Source organism: Electrona antarctica, assembly GCF_951216825.1.
Source record: "Electrona antarctica genome assembly, chromosome: 10".
In the NCBI taxonomy this organism is placed as follows: Eukaryota; Metazoa; Chordata; class Actinopteri; order Myctophiformes; family Myctophidae; genus Electrona; species Electrona antarctica.
In genome coordinates, this window is record NC_136791.1 from 25,022,545 (window position 1) to 25,044,908 (window position 22,364).

General features: G+C 42.6%; 1 protein-coding gene across 1 annotated transcript in view; it reads left to right on the forward strand.

Annotated features, from left to right (window-relative positions):
• LOC306930543 (cone cGMP-specific 3',5'-cyclic phosphodiesterase subunit alpha'-like) overlaps positions 1–22,364 on the forward strand; it is a gene marked incomplete at its 5' end in the record, with an annotated part of 32,461 nt that continues 10,097 nt past the window's right edge. The window contains 15 exons of the mRNA XM_079511564.1: positions 1–234; positions 1,450–1,683; positions 2,482–2,637; positions 2,973–3,062; positions 3,853–3,993; positions 4,716–4,790; positions 6,493–6,560; positions 11,166–11,232; positions 11,667–11,714; positions 16,237–16,386; positions 17,043–17,186; positions 17,870–17,935; positions 18,364–18,510; positions 18,657–18,764; positions 21,555–21,664. Coding sequence (XP_079367690.1) covers positions 1–234; positions 1,450–1,683; positions 2,482–2,637; positions 2,973–3,062; positions 3,853–3,993; positions 4,716–4,790; positions 6,493–6,560; positions 11,166–11,232; positions 11,667–11,714; positions 16,237–16,386; positions 17,043–17,186; positions 17,870–17,935; positions 18,364–18,510; positions 18,657–18,764; positions 21,555–21,664 — 1,838 coding nt within the window. The remainder of the gene's footprint in view (positions 235–1,449; positions 1,684–2,481; positions 2,638–2,972; positions 3,063–3,852; positions 3,994–4,715; positions 4,791–6,492; positions 6,561–11,165; positions 11,233–11,666; positions 11,715–16,236; positions 16,387–17,042; positions 17,187–17,869; positions 17,936–18,363; positions 18,511–18,656; positions 18,765–21,554; positions 21,665–22,364) is intronic.

Consider the following 22,364-nt stretch of genomic DNA (forward strand, 5'->3'; position numbering starts at 1 on the left):
ATGGCGGATAAGGACACTTGCGAGAAGTTCTTGGACAACAACCCGCAGTTCGCCAAGGAGTACTTCGACAAGAAGGTGAAGGCGGACGTGATCACCGCCGCCTTCAACAACCAGGTGCAGTTGAAGGACCCGGCCTCCTACAAGGATGCCACCAGCATCCAGGAGGCCCAGTTCATCTTCGAGCTGGTCAAGGAGATGCAGACCACGGACCCCTTCGAGAAGCAGCTGCACAAGGTCAGTGGTGGGGAGGAGGAACTAATTACTTTTGTTTAAGTACTTATAGTAAGTACAATGTTGAGGTATTTGTATCTTTACTTGATTATGTCAAATTGTCAGTACTTTTGCTTCTACTCCACTGCATTTCAGAGGCAAATATTGTATTTTACTCCACTGAAAGCTTTGACAACTTTAGTTACTAGCTACTTTGTACATTACATACATGATACATATACAGCCCTGTAGACATTTTGGCCATTTGAAAATAGCCGATCTACAAGCTCACAATGCGTCGCGATACCACGCATTGTGGGCTTGTAGATCGGCTATTTTCAAAAGATTTGGAAACTTGAAATTGTAAATTCTGCACAATGAGCATTTTTACTTACTTACTTACTTTAAGTACATTTCGATGCAGATACTTTTGTACTTTTACTCAAGTGCATATCGAATTCGGGACTTTTTTTTTAACTCGTAACAGAGTATTTCTATATTGCAGTATTGATACTTTGGTGGGCGATATGGTGATAAATATCGTGAAAAAAAAAGATAGCATGAAAAAATATCGTGATAATATCGTGAAAAAATATGATATTTTTCCATATCGCCCACCCTTTAGCTAAGTAAAAACATTTGAGTATGGCCTGGGCCGGCGGAGCGGTCCAGGCACCTATAGGCTGGTAATCCAGCCTTCCCCCGCCATCTCTCTCCCCCTTTCCTGTCAAACTACTGTAATCTATCAATAAAGGCTAACCCCCCCACCCCTCCCCCCAAAAAGACCCAATCTTAACCCATTTAGACCTGACCTATGTTTCTATGTCAGTTGTTCTCATACATTTTCATGTCAAGGACCCCCAAAATTATATTTAATTGGCCCCTAACCCCCATCTGAAAATATGTAGTTCCAGGGACCCGCCAGAAGCAATGATTTGAGTTAAAAACATTGGCTCTGAAAGAATGTACAGTATATTAAAAGATTTGCGCCACATTTTTCACGATTTTTCAAAAATAGCAGACCTATACAAGCTCGTAGCGCGGCACTCGGTGCCGCGCTATGAACTTGTAGATCTGCTATTTTTCAATAGCTAAAGTGTAACATAATGCTTAAAACACAAAGGGGTTCCCGGCCCCAAAATGAGTTTTTTTTAAAAACAAACGAAAAACGACAACATTTGAGTTCTTTTTTTTCTTCTTCTTCTTCCACTGCGCGCCACAATAACAAACAAACAACAGGTCCTGCAGAGGATCGCCGTGCTGGTGCAGGCGGACCGCATCAGCTACTGGGCGTGCCGCTCCCGCAATGGCTCCCCGGAGCTGAGCAACGTGCTCTTCGACGTGACGCCCACCTCGGCCTACGACAAGTGTCTGGTGAACCCCAACGTGGAGATCGTCTTCCCCACCGACATGGGCCTCGTCGGGTGGTCGGCGCACTCCAAGAAAGCCCAGAACATCGCCGACGTCAAGAAGGTAGGGTGAGGAGGCCTGGGCCGGTATAGTTCAAGACTCCCGATCCCAACGGCTTTTACTGCATGTCATCCCCCCCCATTTCCTGTCAGCCTACTGTCTGTCCCTCTATAAAAATATATTAAAAAAAACATTTTAAGAAGGTAGGGTGAGCCTTGAGGGAGGAAGGGAAGCATGAGGTCAGTCCGTTGCTCTCCCCAGGTTGGCAGAGGGAGTGTACTGTGTAGCTCCCAGGATTACATTAGATAATTGACACTGGGTGGAAAAAATGGGTTGCAAAATCGTGGGATAAAAATTATATTTAAAAAAAAAAAAGAACATTCGGTATGTGTGTCACAAGTTAATATATTGAGACCGGCTTAGACCAGATTCTACAAATGCCTTCTAATTTTCTGAATATACCCACTGGTATGTTTTTATGTCAGTTGTGCTAAAACTTTGTCATGTCAAGGACAAGTATTTGCCCCACCGACCCACATCTGAAAATAATTTGTTCCAGGGACCCCCCCCCCCCCAGAAGCAAAGATCTTAGTTACAAATGTTTGCCTTAAAATATATATACTGTACATTCAAAGATTTGCACAACTTTTCACGATTTTGTGTGTGTGTGTGTGTGTGTGTGTGTGTGTGTGTGTGTGTGTGTGTGTGTGTGTGTGTGTGTGTGTGTGTGTGTGTGTGTGTGTGTGTGTGTGTGTGTGTGTGTGTGTGTGTGTGTGTGTGTGTGTGTGTGTGTGTGTGTGTGTGTGTGTGTGTGTGTGTGTGTGTGTGTGCGCTTTCTCCGCTTTGTCCTGACCATTCCAGGACTCTCACTTCAGTGACTTTGTGGACAAGCAGACCAAGTACACGACTAAGTGCATGCTCACGGCACCCATCATGAATGACGCTAAGGAACCCCTGGGCGTGGTCATGGCACTCAACAAGCAGGGCGCTAACGAGTTCTCAAAGAGCGACCAGGAGGTTAGTTTACAATTTTAGGCATTTAGCAGACGCTCTTAATCCAGAGTGATTTACATTAAGCAAGAACAACACATGGCGATACGTAAGGTTTCTATACCCCTTTTGTGTTTATCTAATGCCTGGGATTCGAACTCGGGTCTCCCGCGTGAAAGTCCAATATCTACTAGTAGACCAAAGGGATATCCTTATGGACCGGGGGAGATATTAGACTTTTGAGGCCATGAGGCTGAGGCTCTGAGCCACTATCTTGTCGTGTCATTCTTTGCTACTGAAAGTGAAAATAGGAACATGTTTTAAACCGACGTGATTTTCTTTCTCTCCTAAACCTGTTGCAGCTCTTCAACAAATATTTGAACTTTGCCGCTGTGATCATCCTCCAGGCCAACACTGCCTACATGTGGGACGTGGAGTCCCGAAGGAGCCAGGTAAAGCACCCACTTCACCCTTATATACATTTCGGCCATTTGAAAATAGCGGATCTACAAGCTCACATTGTTGTGAGCTTGTACATCGGCTTAATGTAAGCTTAATGTGAGCTTGTAGATCGGCTGTTTTCAAAAGACATTTGAAACAAGACATTCAGTGCTTTCTACTGCTCGTACTTATAAAGTACATGTTGATACAGATACTTTTGTACTTAACACCCTCCGCGCCATTGGCGTAGATCTAGGTCAATTGAAGCCTATTATTTAATACTACTCTTAACGCCATTGCCGTTGATCAATGGCAATTGCGCTTTTATAGCGCTTTCGATCAATCAAGCCATAATGCTACTTGCGTTAGCATCGGGTAGCTACCTGTTGTTAATAATAATAATAATAATAAATAACAAATTAATCGCCTGTATCTCCTATTCCTTGTCCCAGATGGCATTTTTGGTTAAAACAACGTTTCTTTGACCGCACAGAGCCGACAATGTGTCTCCAGTGCCCCGGTATAGATCCATCTAGTAAATAAGGCCTGTCCAGGACCCGTTCAGCTTCCTAGGTTATGTTCACTTCCGGTAGTCTGGAAATGTGGCTTTTCAAAATAAGAGTCAACTGGGAAAAATGCTGGCGTGAATTAGATCATAATTTATCAATAAATGCTAGCGGTCTAAGTGTTTAAGTAAATGTTAAATTCCGGACTTTGACTTGTAACAGAGTAGTTCTACTTTGCAGTATTGATACTTTTAGTAAAACATCATGTGAGTCCTTTGTCCCCCTCTGGCCGTAGGTGATGCTGTGGTCGGCCAGCAAGGTGTTTGAGGAGCTGACAGACATCGAGAGGCAGTTTCACAAAGCTCTGTACACCGTGAGAATATACCTGAAGTGTGAACGCTACTCTGTGGGACTCCTGGACATGACCAAAGACAAGGTATATCGACAAACATTCACTGATTCATTCATTGCATTGAAAAAATAATATTGTTGCTGTCGGGAGGAAACCACCTAACTCCATTTTTGAGGTTTTTGATTTGTTTTATTTTCTTTTTTGCATAAATCAGTGCTATTGAACGCCCTACCTTTACGTCTGTGTGTTGTTTCGAAAATATTGAACCAATGAAAAGTAGTAAAAAGTGCTTTGGACAAAACCTCTTAACTCCACTGGACCCTCAAACTGTCTGAAACAGTAAAACCGCTAACTCCATCAGCTCTCCTCCCTCTCATGCAAGTAATTGACAATATATAAAGTCACAACACCTACTTTGATGAGGCAGTATTGCTTTGTTTTCAAAATATAAGGTTTTCTTCATTTCCTGAAAATATGATCATTTTGTTGTTAAGTGGTTTCTTCATAATAATATAATAATCACGTTAACTTAACCGCTATCAATCCGACCTCCCTATTTTGAGCATGTCAATCATTATAGGCAAACATTTTCAAACGATTGCAAAAAATGTGCCAGAATTCCTCCCGAATTGATAATAAATGTCAATAGCCGTTCTGCAGACTCGCAACACGTTGCATCACAAATCGATGTATTGTGAGCCTGTAGATCGACTATTTTTGGCATTCGGCGTACGACGAGAGTATTTTTAGTGGTTAATAATAATATTGCAAATGAAATGACGAGTCTTTCTCCTTTTGTTTGATAGGAATTCTATGATGAATGGGCGATCAAACTAGGAGACGTGGAACCCTACAAGGGACCCAAGACACCTGATGGCAGAGTAAGAACACAGTTACAATGACATCACTACTCTGTGTGACATCATAGTCTGTTACAATGACATCACTACTCTGTGTGCCATCATAGTCTGTTACAATGACATCACTACACTCTGTGTGACATCATAGTCTGTTAAAATGACATCACTACTCTGTGACATCATAGTCTGTTACAATGACATCACTACACTCTGTGTGACATCATAGTCTGTTACAATGACATCACTACACTCTGTGACATCATAGTCTGTTACAATGACATCACTACTCTGTGTGACACCATAGTCTGTTACAATGACATCACTACTCTGTGTGACACCATAGTCTGTTACAATGACATCATTACACTCTGTGTGACATCATAGTCTGTTACAATGACATCATTACACTCTGTGTGACATCATAGTCTGTTACAATGACATCACTACACTCTGTGTGACATCATAGTCTGTTACAATTTAGGCATTTAGCAGACGCTCTTAATCCAGAGCGATTTACATTAAGCAAAAACAAAAAAGCATGGGAATACATCACATATATAAAATGCATTTATCATGAAACATGCGTAAGCTAAGAATGTAACTAGAACATATCTATATAATGACACTATACATATAAACTATTGTACATATACTATACTATACATATGTACTATGAAGTGCTATGACTACATACAATGCAATTATTGTGCTGTCTACATGACATGCTATAAGTCTGTTTCAAAGTCTAAAAAGTGCTATCTAAGGGGGTAGGGTAAGTGCTATGGGCCATGATGGAGTCTGAAAAGGTGGGTTTTCAGACTACGGCGGAAGATTGGGAGTGATGCTGCAGTTCTGATTGCAACGGGAAGTGCATTCCACAGTTTTGGGGCCAGAAGGGAGAAGAGTTTGGGACGTGTGAAGCGTTGTCCCGGCGTTTTTAGTGAGGGTACTTCCAGCTTTCCTGCGTTGGCTGATCTGAGTGCGCGGGAGGGTTTGTAGGGTTCAATCATGCTTGCAAGATATGGGGGAGCCATACCTTTCGTTGCTTTGAATGCCAGCATCAGAGTCTTGTATTCTGTGCGGGCAGCGACCGGGAGCTGCCTGTTACAATGACATCACTACACTCTGTGACATCATAGTCTGTTACAATGACGTCACTACTCTGTGTGACATCATAGTCTGTTACAATGACATCACTACACTCTGTGACATCATAGTCTGTTACAATGACATCACTACACTCTGTGACATCATAGTCTGTTACAATGCCATCACTACACTCTGTGACATCATAGTCTGTTACAATGACATCACTACACTCTGTGACATCATAGTCTGTTACAATGACATCATTACTCTGTGTGACATCAGAGCCTGTTACATTGACATCACTATTTTCAAAAGATTTTTATCCATTTGAAAACTTGAAATATGGGACATTCTGCACAATGACTACTTTTACTTTTGGTACATTTTGATACCAATACTTTTGTAGTTTTACTCAAGTACATGTTGAATTCCAAAGAGTAGTTCTACATTGCAGTATTGATACTTTTACTTAAGTAAAACATGTGAGTACCTTTTTTCCACCACTGTCTGCCACAATCTTCCGATGCCATGGATATGCCATCGATCCTTTCACAAGGATTCACAAATCACACACACATTCTGATGATTAAACAAATGCATAATAATCATCAAATGTTTTTGTATCTTTTTTTAGGAAATCAATTTCTACAAAATCATTGATTACCTTCTGGAAACGGAAAAGGAGGAGATCAAGGTCATCCCGTGAGTAGCATAACATACTTTATTGTATATGAACAGTGCATGCATGGTTTTGATTTGATTTAGATTTGATTTTATCCCATTAAATCCCATTGACAATGAATGGACAATTTTGAGTGTTTGTGTAAACACAAACATTGCGTAACACAAACATTGAAGACGAAGGTGAGGACGCAAAGAGCGCCCCTCACTTCAAAGGCAAAGTATACAGTAGCAATTATGTTCAATCTGTCCTAATGGGGAGAAAACGATCTCCCCCATTAGGACAGATTGAACATAATTGCTACTGTATACTTCTCCTTTAACCACTTACACCCCAGAATCCCTATATTCTGGGGGGAACATTCACCACAAATACTAGCTCACAACGTGTCACAATAAAAAATCACACCTGTGTGAAGTGAGGGGCACTCTTATCATTATACATCATCATACATCATCTCATGAACAATGTGATAGGTTACATTTATGTCATATTTGGCAGACATTTGACCTAATTTCTCCTTTCATTGTCAATGGCAAATATTGAGACGTGTGGGGACAAAAGCTGTTTATAGGAGGGGCTAGCGCCCCTCGAAAAATCCTCCTGGTGGTGCTATAATAGGCCAATGTGAAAAGGGTGCCATTTGTTTAGGTTTAGGTTTCTTTATTTAGCACATAGTATACAAAATAGACAATACATATCAAAGAACAAAAATACAATGCAAGGAAAGGAAAGGAAGAAGCCAGCGGGCTTATTTGGAATCCTTTCCTGTATGGAAGAGGTTATTGATTAAACAGATTAAAAGTGCATTAAGAACAATACAAAAGTCTACAAGTTGGCAAAGGGAGGCAGCTGTGCAATAAAGAAATAAAAACACAGACTGCACAAAAAGGGGAAATAAACAATACAACAACAAACACAAAAGAAAATATAACAAATCAAAGTAAATCATGTAATCTACAGAGAGGAAAAAATAAGATTTCTTTAGATGTTTCTTGAATATTGGCAAGGATAATGAGGATTTAAGTGAGGCATCTAGGGAATTCCATAGATGAAAGATTGATGTGGAAGTGCGACAATAGGGTAATTCAAAATCATCTGTTTGCCTTGTGGGGTAGGAGTGAATGGCAGTCTTGTTTGCATTTTTTAAATTTAAACATAAATAAACAGGTCTGAAAAACGTTTACGTTGTCAATGGGTAATAGTGAATATTTGATAAAGAGCGGGGCAGATGGCTCAAACCTATTTGAATGTGAAATCATTCTCAGAAACCTTTTTCGAATGATCAGTAATTTAGTGAGATATGTTGAATATGTAGTAGCCCAGACTATAATAGCTATAATAGAGTGTTAAATGACATGAAAGAAGAACAAATGGGCAGATTTTTCTCAATATACCAAGCATCTTCACAGACTTCATACATACAGTATCAATATGTTGTTTCCAATTTAAATGTTCATCTATAATGACACCCAAGAATTTAGTATGTGGAACCTGGCAAATTTCAGAGCCATTGATTACAATTCTAGGTTTTTCTTTGGGAAATGTTTTGTTTATATTGCTAAAAATCATGAAGTTGCATTTTTTTGTATTGAGAGTAAGCTTATTCAATTGAAACCATTTGAAGACATCCAACAATTCATCATTAACATATTTAACGAGGGTATTTAAATCCCTGTGTGAGGCAATGAGATTGGTATAATCTGCAAATAAAATAGGAAGAAACTTATTGCAGTTCATGGTTAAATCATTAATATAAATCAAAAACAATAAAGGACCAAGTATGGAGCCCATGTGGAACCCCATATGGGCTCCATACTTGGTCCTTTATTGTTTTTGATTTATATTAATGATTTATATTAATGATGTCGTTCTTATGCCTTTGATGGAAATTGGATGATTTGAGGCATTTTGTTCCAAAAATGTGTTTTGCCAAAATCCACCGGTTGGTGGTGCTATAACAGGCCAATGTGAAAAGGGTGGGATATATTCCTCAGCCTAGTAGGAAAGTGCTTGAAAGATTTCACGTAAAATGCACGCTGCGTTCATGATTTCAGGCTTTTTGTTCAAAACGGGCCAGTCCTGCAAACTTTGAAAGGCAATGTTAGCCAATTAGGATGGACAGTGTGTGTGCAAAGTTTGGCATGGATCGGGTTAACGGTGCTAGAGATTAGCTGTTAACGGACGGACGGATGGACGGACACACGGACGGACGGAGTGCAAAACATACTCTCTCCCCATCTCGGCCTGGTGGAGACAAAAAGAAAGTGACGTTGATAAATTCCATATACGTGGCATGGTGGCAGGCCAATTTGACCCACGGGCTGCCATCGCGCTGGTTCCAGCTTTTCAATTCAATTCAATTCAATTTTATTAAAGTGTCAAATCACAACAAGTTGTCTCAAGACACTTTACAACCAACAAAGATCCACCCAGAGCAAGCAATATTGCGACAATGGTAACGAAAAACTCCCCTTTAGGAAGAAACGTCAGGCAGAACCCGACTCTAGGGTGGGCGGCCATCTGCCTCGACCGTGTCGGGGGAGAGGGGGGGGAGGGTAGAGGGGAATAGGAAGAAAGAATAGAAGAGAGATAGACAGGGTGGGCTCCATGGAGGGGCCTGGTCCACATCTGGTCCAGGTCGTGCACTGTGAGGCCGGGTCCACGGTCACACTTCTGGTGGGCTCCATGAAGTGGCCTGGTCCACGGTCACACTCGGCAGTCAGTTGGGGGTTAATATTAAAGGTCCACGGAACTGCGAAGTGGAGGACAAAAAGAGACTCCGGGGAAGGATTCCCCGGATGTTGGGTTAGTGGCAGGCCTTACTGGAGCCTATACAGTGTATATTACAAGCACTGCTGGGAGACTGCTGGGCTCCATGAAGTGGCCTGGTCCACGGTCACACTCGGCAGTCAGTTGGGGGTTAATATTAGAGGTCCACGGAACTGCGAAGTGGTGGACAAAAAGAGACTCCGGGGAAGGATTCCCCGGATGTTGGGTTAGTGGCAGGCCTTACTGGAGCCTATACAGTGTATATTACAAGCACTGCTGGGAGACAAACCCACACAAACAATGTACAATTATGGTATTTAGCAGACACACAACACAGGTGCGGGGTTTGGTGGGAGGTTCCCCTTACTCAGTTCTCACCCTTATGACTTTATCGGGTGAGCGAGTACTGGAGACAAGTCTAGCTATAGGCTTTGTCGTAGAGAAAGGTTTTCAACCTAGTCTTGAATGTGCAGAGCGTGTCAGCCCCACGGACCGAAGCCGGGAGAAGGTTCCACAGCTGAGGTGCCTGGGACATAAACGCCCTGCCTCCTATTGTAACTTTTGATATTTTTGGGACAGTAAGCATTTTTGCATACTGTAAACGCACTGGTGTTCTATTTGGTTTGTAGGGATCGATGAGTTCTTTGAGATATTGTGGTGCCTGACCATTGAGAGCTTTGTAGGTGAGGAGAAGAATTTTGAACTCTATTCTGTATTTAACCGGGAGCCAGTGTAGAGAGGCCAGTGAAGGAGTGATATGGTCTCTTCTTCTGGTACCTGTCAGCACACGCGCCGCAGCATTTTGAACTAGCTGTAGGCTTTTCAGAGACTTACTTGGGCAGCCTGACAATAGCGAGTTGCAGTAGTCCAGCCTTGAGGTAACAAATGCGTGGACAAGTTTTTCTGCGTCATTTTTGGACAGGATGTGCCTAACCTTTGCAATATTACGCAGGTGAAAAAAGGCAGTCTTTGAGATTTGTTTGATGTGAGATTTGAAGGACATATCTTGATCAAAGATAACTCCCAGATTCTTTACAGTGGCCTTGGAGGCCAAGGTAATGCCATCTAGGGAAAAGTTCTCGTCGGCTAGTTTGTCTCTTAGGGGCTTAGGGCCAATAACGATAACTTCCGTTTTGTCAGAGTTGAGGAGTAGGTAATTACGGGTCATCCAACTCTTTATGTCTTTAAGACATGCTTGAAGTTTGACTAGTTGGTCCGTTTCGTTCGGTTTCATCGATAGATATAGTTGAGTGTCGTCCGCGTAACAGTGGAAATCTATAGAGTGTTTTTTCAGCATTGTTGTTTTTTATCCAAAATGAGTTAATAGCACAGGCAGAATCTATTCTATACATGCGTAGAGCATGTCTGAAATAAGTGTCAGAGCTGAAATGGACATGTAAATATGAAATACATGCTTAACCCATTCAGGACGGGAACCCCATAGCGCGGTACCGAGTGCCGCGCTACAAGCTTGTAGATCTGCTATTTTTTTTAATCGTGAAAATCTTTGCTTCAGGGGGGTCCCTGGAACAACATATTTTCAGATGGTGAAAATATGTTGGGGGTCCTTGACATGAAAAAGGTTGAGCTAGAAACATGAGGTTTTTCAGATAACTGTTTTAGAAGATTTTTCTTTTTTAGAATCGGCCTCAATCCTAAAGGGGTTAATGAACAGATCTACATAATGTTTCATTTTCTCAAGTACTGTACTTAAGTAATATGTTGAGGTGTTTGTACTTTACTTGAGTATTTACACTTTCCAATACATCTCTGAATATTGTACTTTTACAAAAATGCGAGTACTTTTTTCCACCACTGATGTTTCTTTCTTCATGACCTCGTCCGTTCCACAGAGCCCCTCCTGCTGACCACTGGGCCCTGGTCAGTGGACTGCCCACATACGTGGCCGAGAATGGATTTGTAAGTTGTCCTCTTGTCCTACAACACATTTCATTCCAGTAGTAATCCTGGTCTCTATACTGCCTCCCCCTGGCCAGTCGGGGCGCCTGATGGAGGGGGAAAGGAACTGGTTGGAATAACGTGTTCCTTCCACACGCTATAATACGTCCAACCGGGGAAACTCCCCCCCCCCACCCCCCCTGTCAGGTGAAAAGAAGCAGCTTGGACTCTTCATGCATTGAAGGAAGCATGAGGTCAGTCCGTTGCTCTCCCCAGGTTGGCGTGGGAGTGTATAGCGTCTATAGGATTACATTAGACAATTGACACTGGGTGAAAAAAAAATGGGTTACAAAAATGGTGGGATAAAGAAATGAATGAAAGTACACTACACATTTCATTCAAAACGTATGAAATGATCCCAGACTGTCTCTTACCTCATGTCTCCTTGATCCCAGATCTGTAACATGATGAACGCCCCAGCAGACGACTACTTCACATTCCAGGTGAGATCACTTCCACCCATTTTCCTTTTTTGAGTGGTGCAACCACTCCAAGGAACAGCAATGTCCCTATGGGACTATGTGACTATGTCCCGATGTTTAGAGTACCAGTAGGGGCAGAAGTGGAGCTGGTGTGCCAGAAACAGAGAGAGAGAGAGAGATAGTGTTGCACTGTTGCCTGCTAATGAGAGACGGCAATGCCCCCCCCCCTACCTCAAGGAACTTGTCACAGTTAAATCCTCTACCCGCTCCCTCCGCTCCTCAAACACCAACCTCCTCAAACCCTCAAAAACAAACCTACGCACCATGGGTGACCGGGCCTTCTGCTCGGTCGCCCCCGAACTGTGGAACGCTCTCCCCGCCCACCTGAGAGCCCCACAGTCGGTTGACACTTTTAAGAGAGGACTAAAAACTTTCCTTTTTACCAAAGCATTTTTATAGCCTTGCCCTTATGTTTTAAATGTTCCTTATGTTTTAAATGTTCCTGTTTTATTAGATGTTTTTAATGGTGTGTTGTTTCTTCTGCTTTTATTTTCTGAAGCACTTTGAGATTCCTTGGAATGTAAAGTGCGTTATAAATAAAATCCATTATTAGGGAGAGGGAGAGAGGGGGGAGTTGCACCACTCAGTTCGTACAGGTGTGATTTATTTTTTTGAGGGGCGCCATCCCCTTCTACATCCAGCTTTTGGTTGTCCACAAACATTAAATTCCCATTGACAATGAATGGAGAATTTTCAGTGGTGGAAAGTAACTAAGTACTTTTACTTAAGTACTGTACTTAAGTACAATTTTGAGGTATTTGTACTTTACTTGAGTATTTACTTTTACTTCTACTACTATGAAAACTTTAGTTATTAATTACTTTTGAGATTTTAATTTTGATTAGAAAACATACATGAACCACTTCAAGCTCACAATTGTGAGCTTGTAGATCTGCTATTTTCAATAGATTTTGTACACATTTTGAACTTGTGAAATGGCACATTCTGCACAATGAGTACTTTTACTTTTAGTACTTTAAGTACATTTTGATGCCGATACTTTTGTACTTTTACTCAAGTACATTTTAAATTCCGTACTTTTGCTTGTAACGAAGTAGTTCTAAATTGCAGTATTGGTACATTTACTTAAGTAAAACAATTGAGTACTTTTTCCACCACTGAGAATTTTGCATCATAGTGTCTGAGCAAATCGGCATAGTGTTTATTGTTTTTTACAATCGATCACGTGAACTTGAACTTATGTCTTCCAAATCCGGACAGTTTCCTGTTGCTATATCAGTGGTTAATTATCAAACCTTTTCATGTTATATATATTTGGTGGCGGACCACCGTCTCAAAGTATTTAGTTCCAGGGATCCCCCCAGAAGCAATGATCCGAGTTAAAAATTCTGCTTTAATATATTCATTCAAAGCTTCGTGCAGATTTTCATTAATGGCAGATCTAAAAGAGCTTGCATATCTGCTATTTTTGAATAGCTAAAATGTCACGAATGCTTTTATTCCCGGTTTTAATGGGTTAAGTCAGTCCAAGAGTTAAAGATCTATAAGGGTACCATTTGGTTACCAACTCTCCATCATTTAGCTGTATGGGGACCACCTCCATCCTCCTCAAGGTTACCAACTCCATCATTTAGCTGTATGGGGACCACCTCCATCCTCCTCAAGGTTACCAACTCTCCATCATTTAGCTGTATGGGGACCACCTCCATCCTCCTCAAGGTTACCAACTCTCCATCATTTAGCTGTATGGGGACCACCTCCATCCTCCTCAAGGTTACCAACTCTCCATCATTTAGCTGTATGGGGACCACCTCCATCATTTCGCTGTATGGGGACCACCTCCATCCTCCTCAAGGTTACCAACTCTCCATCATTTAGCTGTATGGGGACCACCTCCATCCTCCTCAAGGCCCACTAGTGGTCTGTATGGGGACCACCTCCATCCTCCTCAAGGCCCACTAGTGGTCTGTATGGGGACCACCTCCATCCTCCTCAAGGCCCACTAGTGGTCCCTGGACCCCATCATTTAGCTGTATGGGGACCACCTCCATCCTCCTCAAGGCCCACTAGTGGTCTGTATGGGGACCAACTCCATCCTCCTCAAGGCCCACTAGTGGTCTGTATGGGGACCACCTCCATCCTCCTCAAGGCCCACTAGTGGTCTGTATGGGAACCACCTCCATCCTCCTCAAGGCCCACTAGTGGTCCCTGGACCCCATCATTTAGCTGTATGGGGACCACCTCCATCCTCCTCAAGGCCCACTAGTGGTCCCTGGACCCCATCATTTAGCTGTATGGGGACCACCTCCATCCTCCTCAAGGCCCACTAGTGGACCACTGGGTTAAGTGGTTATTTGAGATTCTTACTGATTCATCATGATTGAATGTGCCTTTCAGAAAGTTAATGGATGTTTGATTGAATGTGCCTTTCAGAAAGTTAATGGATGTTTGATTGAATGTGCCTTTCAGAAAGTTAATGGATGTTTGATTGAATGTGCCTTTCAGAAAGTTAATGGATGTTTGATTGAATGTGCCTTTCAGAAAGTTAATGGATGTTTGATTGAATGTGCCTTTCAGAAAGATAACGGATGTTTGATTGAATGTGCCTTTCAGAAAGTTAATGGATGTTTGATTGAATGTGCCTTTCAGAAAGTTAATGGATGTTTGATTGAATGTGCCTTTCAGAAAGTTAATGGATGTTTGATTGAATGTGCCTTTCAGAAAGATAACGGATGTTTGATTGAATGTGCCTTTCAGAAAGTTAATGGATGTTTGATTGAATGTGCCTTTCAGAAAGTTAATGGATGTTTGATTGAATGTGCCTTTCAGAAAGATAACGGATGTTTGATTGAATGTGCCTTTCAGAAAGTTAATGGATGTTTGATTGAATGTGCCTTTCAGAAAGATAACGGATGTTTGATTGAATGTGCCTTTCAGAAAGATAACGGATGTTTGATTGAATGTGCCTCTCAGAAAGATAACGGATGTTTGATTGAATGTGCCTCTCAGAAAGATAACGGATGTTTGATTGAATGTGCCTCTCAGAAAGATAACGGATGTTTGGTTAAATGTGCCTTTCAGAAAGATAACGGATGTTTGATTGAATGTGCCTTTCAGAAAGATAACAGATGTTTGGTTAAATGTGCCTCTCAGAAAGATAACGTGTGGATGTTTGGTTAAATGTGCCTCTCAGAAAGATAACGTCTGGATGTTTGGTTTAATGTGCCTCTCAGAAAGATAACGTCTGGATGTTTGGTTAAATGTGCCTCTCAGAAAGATAACGTCTGGATGTTTGGTTAAATGTGCCTCAGAAAGATAACGTCTGGATGTTTGGTTAAATGTGCCTCTCAGAAAGATAACGTCTGGATGTTTGGTTTAATGTGCCTCTCAGAAAGATAACGTCTGGATGTTTGGTTAAAATGTGCCTCTCAGAAAGATAACGTCTGGATGTTTGGTTTAATGTGCCTCTCAGAAAGATAACGTCTGGATGTTTGGTTTAATGTGCCTCTCAGAAAGATAACGGATGTTTGGTTAAATGTGCCTCTCAGAAAGATAACGTCTGGATGTTTGGTTTAATGTGCCTCTCAGAAAGATAACGTGTGGATGTTTGGTTAAATGTGCCTCTCAGAAAGATAACGTCTGGATGTTTGGTTAAATGTGCCTCTCAGAAAGATAACGGATGTTTGGTTAAATGTGCCTCTCAGAAAGATAACGTCTGGATGTTTGGTTTAATGTGCCTCTCAGAAAGATAACGTCTGGATGTTTGGTTTAATGTGCCTCTCAGAAAGATAACGGATGTTTGGTTAAATGTGCCTCTCAGAAAGATAACTTCTGGATGTTTGGTTTAATGTGCCTCTCAGAAAGATAACGTGTGGATGTTTGGTTAAATGTGCCTCTCAGAAAGATAACGTCTGGATGTTTGGTTAAATGTGCCTCTCAGAAAGATAACGGATGTTTGGTTAAATGTGCCTCTCAGAAAGATAACGTCTGGATGTTTGGTTTAATGTGCCTCTCAGAAAGATAACGTCTGGATGTTTGGTTAAATGTGCCTCTCAGAAAGATAACGTCTGGATGTTTGGTTTAACCCATTTGGACCTGGGTGCCGATTCTATAAAAAAACAGTTTTCAGAAAAACCTATGTTTCTATGTGCTCAACTTTATTCATGTCAAGGACCCCCAGAATTATCTGTATTTGGCCACGAAAATATGTTGTTCCAGGGACGCTCCCAGAAGCAAAGATTTGAGTTAAAAACGGTCGCTCTGAAAGAATATATATTCAAAGATTTGCGCCACATTGTCACGATCTACAAGCTCATAGCGCGGCACTCGGTGCCGCGTTATGAGCTTGTAGATATGCTATTTTTCAACTGCTAAAGTATAACATAATGCTTAAAACACCAAAAAGGGCACCCATGCTGAATGGGTTGACTGTGCCTCTCAGAAAGATAACGTGTGGATGTTTGGTTTAATGTGCCTCTCAGAAAGATAACGTGTGGATGTTTGGTTTAAATGTGCCTCTCAGAAAGAAGCCGTGGACGAGACGGGCTGGAAGATAAAGAACGTCCTCTCTCTGCCCATCGTCAACAAGAAAGAGGAGATAGTGGGCATCGCCACCTTCTTCAACAGGAAGGACGGCAAACCGTTTGACGAGCCGGACGAGCAAGTTACAGAAGTATGAATCGAAGCAAAGCAAAGATATGAGTTAAAAACGTTGGCTCTGAAAGAATATATATTCAAAGATTTGCACTACATTTTCACGATTAAAAAAAAATAGCAGACCTACAAGCTCATAGCGTGGCACTCGGTGCCGTGCTATGAGCTTGTAGATCTGCTATTGATTTAGTCTTAGTTTTAGTCATCATAGCTTAGTTTTTCTCAGTGAGAAAGGTTGGTCGACGAACATTTTTCATCTTAGTTTCAGTCGACGAAACAAAGCCAGTGTTAGACAATATGATTGCAGTAGTATACACAAGATTTGTGTTTCTAACAAAACGGTTAAATGCCTAAATTGTAAATTTAATGTAAATTCACATTTTAGTCAAATTTTAAATTTAAATAAAAAATTTCGTACATTTTATTTAGGAAGAAAAGAAAGCACAAAAAGTTGCAGTTTAGAGATAACAGGTTTCTGCCCCCGACAGCAACGATATACACCCACCATACTGCAGTCATTAACCCATTGAGACCTGAGACCAGATTCTAATGTCTTCTAAATCCTAATCCTAAAATTGGTTAAAAGCTAAGGTGAAACGGATGTGTTCCCGGTCTTAATATTGGTTAAAGTTGGGACTTTTTTTGTGATGGATTGTTTCCTGGTATTACTTGTAGGCCCTCACCCAGTTCCTGGGCTGGTCCACGCTGAACTGTGACACGTACGACAAGCTGAACAAAACAGAGTGGGCCAAAGACATCGCCCAGGAGCAGCTCAACTACCAGAACAAAGCCACCCCACAACACGTCCAGACCATCCTGGTAAGTCCCTCCTGACCTGCCACCGTCCGGCACTGAAAAAGAAGAAGAGTAAGCCTTGCCGAGCCATGAGGCCCATGATGAGGCTCCTGTTTCTGTAGCGTGAGGCAGCTTTATGTACAAGTACACCCCTTGGACATGACGCTAGTATGTCGCAGGGACTTACCCCCCCAATCCAACCCTTGATGCCGAGTGTCGAGCAGGGAGGCACTGGGTCCCATTTTTATAGTCTTTGGTATGACCCGACCGGCCGGGGGTCGAACCCCAACCTCTCCCAGTCTCAGGACGGACACTCTTAACTACTGAGCTGGTCCATCACTGATCGTTAAACTAGCCGTGGTTTTCAGGTCAAGACTCGACTTTTTCCCTCTAATCAAGTAGTGAAAACATTTTTTCTTCTAATTTACTTCTTAATTATATATTTTGAATTCAAGCAATGTCTACATGTGTGTGTGCGTGTGCGTGTGCGTGTGCGTGCGCGCGCGCGTGCGTGCGTGCGTGCAAAGGTGGTTGCACACTGGACGCGTTTTTTGGAAAACCGACGGGAAAACTCAAAAAATCCGAAATACGCAGCCAGTGTGCAGGGACCTTAAGGGTCTGAACTTTTAGCCCTACGGCAAATAGAGATCATTTTAGAAGATCATGATGTGTTATTAGATTCTTCTACTTTCTTTTTATTCGTGCAGAACACTGAGGAGAAGATGGGCAGTGCACCAGAGGACTGTGACCAAAAGGAAATGTACAAACTGTTGGTAAGAACATGGTGAAACGATAATGCTTTTAGGATAACATCATGGTCGACTCTACCTACAGTACAGTATATTGTTTATGGGTGATATGTAGAGCTTTGGTAGTCTGGTATGAAGACGGTAGCTATTTCTTTATTATTATTTAGTCCTACTAGACTCCAGAAAATTACATCTGGCCACAAAAGATCACGGGATGTAAAAAAAAAAAAAAAAAGCAGCAAATGAAAAAAACGTAACACTCATATTTTACTTTCTCTAATAACAAGGTAAAACCTTGGTTGAAAAAAAAAAAAAGTTGTCCGTAGTTGAATCGAGCTAAGATATAACCAACTGTGTGGGCCGTCTCTCTCTCGCTCTCTCTCTCTCTCTCTCTCTCTCTCTCTCTCTCTCTCTCTCTCTCTCTCTCTCTCTCTCTCTCTCTCTCTCTCCAGAGGGCCAAGATCCCTGACGCCAAGAAGTCTAACCTGCTGGAGTTCCACTTCAGTGACCTGCCCGTGTCCGAGCATGACCTCATCCAGATGGGAATCCGCTGCTACTTTGAGATGGGAGTGGTGGAGAAGTTCAAAGTCCCAGCAGAGGTACAGGGATTCCGTGTGTGTGTGTGTGTGTGTGTGTGTGTGTGTGTGTGTGTGTGTGTGTGTGTGTGTGTGTGTGTGTGTCTCAAAAAACATTGCGAGTACTTCTTCCACCAGTGATTATGATGACGTGGTTTTCTTCTCCTCAGATCCTGACCCGGTGGATGTACACGGTGCGTCGGGGCTATCGTGACATCACCTACCACAACTGGAGGCACGGCTTCAATGTGGGCCAGACCATGTTCACTCTGCTCATGGTGAGTCACTGCTTCTATGTGGGCCAGACCATGTTCACTCTGCTCATGGTGAGTCACTGCTTCAATGTGGGCCAGACCATGTTCACTCTGCTCATGGTGAGTCACTTCCAACGTGGGCCAGACCTAGCCTGGCTAATAAGCCAGACTCAAATCACACTGTTGTGTGGTATTTGAGTCTGGAGATGCTGTGTAAGGATCTTGTTTCCCGGGGGGTGGGTTCAAACATTTTCTCTTTGACGCAATTGGTTAGAGGTACTGTCAGTCAAAGGTCTCAAGCATTGAATGTCACTGTACTAAAGCCCGCCCATATTGCATACCGTGGCCACACCAGTTCTCTGGTGTAGGAAATGGGCGTACAATTGAGCCTCTCCAGACCGTAATCCGCCGGCAGGCAATTTTGTTTTTGCCAACGGCTGATTCGGTCTGGCTTATTAGCCAGACCATGTTCACTCTGCTCATGGTGAGTCACTTCAATGTGGGCCAGACCATGTTCACTCTGCTCATGGTGAGTCACTTCAATGTGGGCCAGACCATGTTCACTCTGCTCATGGTGAGTCACTTCAATGTGGGCCAGACCATGTTCACTCTACTCATGGTGAGTCACTGCTTCAATGTGGGCCAGACCATGTTCACTCTGCTCATGGTGAGTCTCTTCAATGTGGGCCAGACTATGTTCACTCTGCTCATGGTGAGTCACTTCAACGTTAGACTGGAACTCACCTCTGCTTTCTATGGCATAGGCAGCTCCCGGCAGGATCCACCGGGAGAAACTAGACACAGCTGCAGGACATGAGACTAATTCATTAGAGCGCCAGAGAGAGAGAGGAGTGTGCGTGTCTGTGTCAATTTAACAGCAGAGAGAGAGCGACGTTTGCGCTACTGTATGCCGAATTGAAGTGGACTCGGCCCCCGACTTTTTCTTTTCTCCCTGGAAATAAAAACGTCTGAGTTTCCAAGGCTACTTCAACGTGGGCCAGATATCATGTTCACACTGCTCATGGTGAGTCACGTAGCGTTCATTATCTCTAGGTTGGCAGCCGGAATGTAGACGGCACCCGGGAGCAGTATGGGATGGTGCCCCAGACTGTGTGTCTTCCGTGAGGAGGAGGTCAAATAGCCCACAAATAGCTCAAATAGCCCACCTTTAGGAGGGCCATTCAAGCCGCAAGCGGAGCCTGCAGCACCACCGTTTCCCTGCCGGTGGAGCCTGCGGAACCATTGCGGCTCAATAATTGATTTATTGAATACTTTATTGGCAGAAATGTAATCAGTACACGGTACAGTCAAACAGAAATGGAATCGGTACAGGGTACAGTCAAACAGAAATGGAATCGATACAGGGTACAGTCAAACATACGTCCAATGGGATCACCGAAAAAAAGTCCTTGCAGTCTTGTTTCCATTCAGGTCCTGGGTATTCAATTCATAACCATGACATGAAAAATAACAACAACATTTAAATCATCATAAAAGGTAAAAAAATATGTACAGGTTGGGGAACAATGAAGGGGGTTATAAGGAGGTGGGGGTAGTCACTAGACTAAAGGGGGGGTAATCATTTCCTCTCCCTTTGGCATGCTGAAAGGTGGATTTGCCCATGTTTGTTTTGAAAGTGAGTGGCAGCAGATCGTTGTTCTCGCTTCCTCTTGTATTGTGGCTGTGGGAGTCGCTCACCTTTTTGAGGTAGTTTGTAAGGTATGCGGGTACAGAGGGCAAAGCTGCATTTACCTCCCAATTTCGATTGCTTAACTGGGGGGTCATGGGCCCCAGACCGAGGAGTAGTCGAATTGTTTTGTTTTGGGAGGTTTGTAGCTTGGTCTTTAGTGAAATAGAGATGTTTGCAAGCATAGTCAAAGTAGGGCTAAATTAGGGCTCCAGCTAGAGTCTTGAGAGCACTTCTCAAGCAATTCTGCCCTGAAATCTTGTTTTTTGGTTTACTTTTTTGATTACCCATGGCCTTTCTACCATGCTTTCACCTGTCAGTTTGTTGTCAAGAATACAGCCAAGATATTTGCTGGAGATTACTATGTCATCAACTCTGACCTTGAAATCATTTACATTTACTTTACTGAGGGCATGTTTGGACCCAAAAAGAATGGATCTTGGAGCTTGTAGATCTGCTACTTTTTATGCTGCTGTGTGACGCTGTAGTTGTGATCAAGTAGGGCGTTAATTAACGTGAAAGAAATAAGTTTAAATATGGAGATAAGAGGTTTCTACCCTGACAGTAACACATTTTGCCCATCAATAAATAAATAAAAAGTACGGAAGAATGACTTTTAAGTGGTGGGTGCTGCAGCCATGGTTTATTATGATGGATAGTTGGATACTGTATAGATTGTGATGCAGCAGCTGCAGCTACAGATTATGATGCAGTTATAACACTTTACTTTGCGTTTAGAAAGGCAAGGAATCAGAAGTTCTGAGGTCCAAGCAGCACTTAAGGTTCTATTATTGCTTTGCTTTTTGTTTTATTGTACAGTGACTACCGTTTATTTTGCTTCACAATTTGATACCTCCATTATCTGGCGGAGTCGGGTTACGTTCTTTGCACACAGTGTTTTTTGACCCACAGACAGGTAAACTGTCTCTGTCTTCCCACAGACAGGTAAACTGTCTCTCTGTCTTCCCACAGACAGGTAAACTGTCTCTCTGTCTTCCCACAGACAGGTAAACTGTCTCTCTGTCTTCCCACAGACAGGTAAACTGTCTCTCTGTCTTCCCACAGACAGGTAAACTGTCTCTCTGTCTTCCCACAGACAGGTAAACTGTCTCTCTGTCTTCCCACAGACGGGTAAACTGAAGAACTACTACTCTGACCTGGACATGTTTGCCATGGTCTCTGCAGGATTCTGCCACGATATCGACCACAGAGGAACCAACAATCTCTACCAGACAAAGTACGAGCATGCATTTTTTTTATCATAAAAATAAATGAAAAAAGTCATTAAAAAAACACAGCACCTCCTCATTAGGAGGGCAGTATGAGTCACCCGAAAAAAAAGGTTAACCCTGTTTTCGATGAATCTAACATGGTTAAAAAGTTTGAAGTTACATACATGGGTTTGTATAGGAAGGGGGCGTGGAAAAAGGTAGTCGACGAACATTTTTCGTTCTTAGTTTTAGTCGACGAAATCAACACTGCTCTGGCCAAACTGTTAGAATGTTGATGCTTGTTGTCTTGCAGGAGTCTGTCACCTCATGGCCAAACTGTTAGAATGTTGATGCTTGTTGTACTGCAGAAGTCTGTCACCTCATGGTCAAACTGTTAGAATGTTGGTGCTTGTTGTCTTGCAGGAGTCTGTCACCTCATGGCCAAACTGTTAGAATGTTGGTGCTTGTTGTCTTGCAGGAGTCTGTCACCTCATGGCCAAACTGTTAGAATGTTGGTGCTTGTTGTCTTGCAGGAGTCTGTCACCTCTGGCCAAACTGTTAGAATGTTGGTGCTTGTTGTCTTGCAGGAGTCTGTCACCTCATGGCCAAACTGTTAGAATGTTGATGCTTGTTGTCTTGCAGGAGTCTGTCACCTCATGGTCAAACTGTTAGAATGTTGATGCTTGTTGTCTTGCAGGAGTCTGTCACCTCATGGCCAAACTGTTA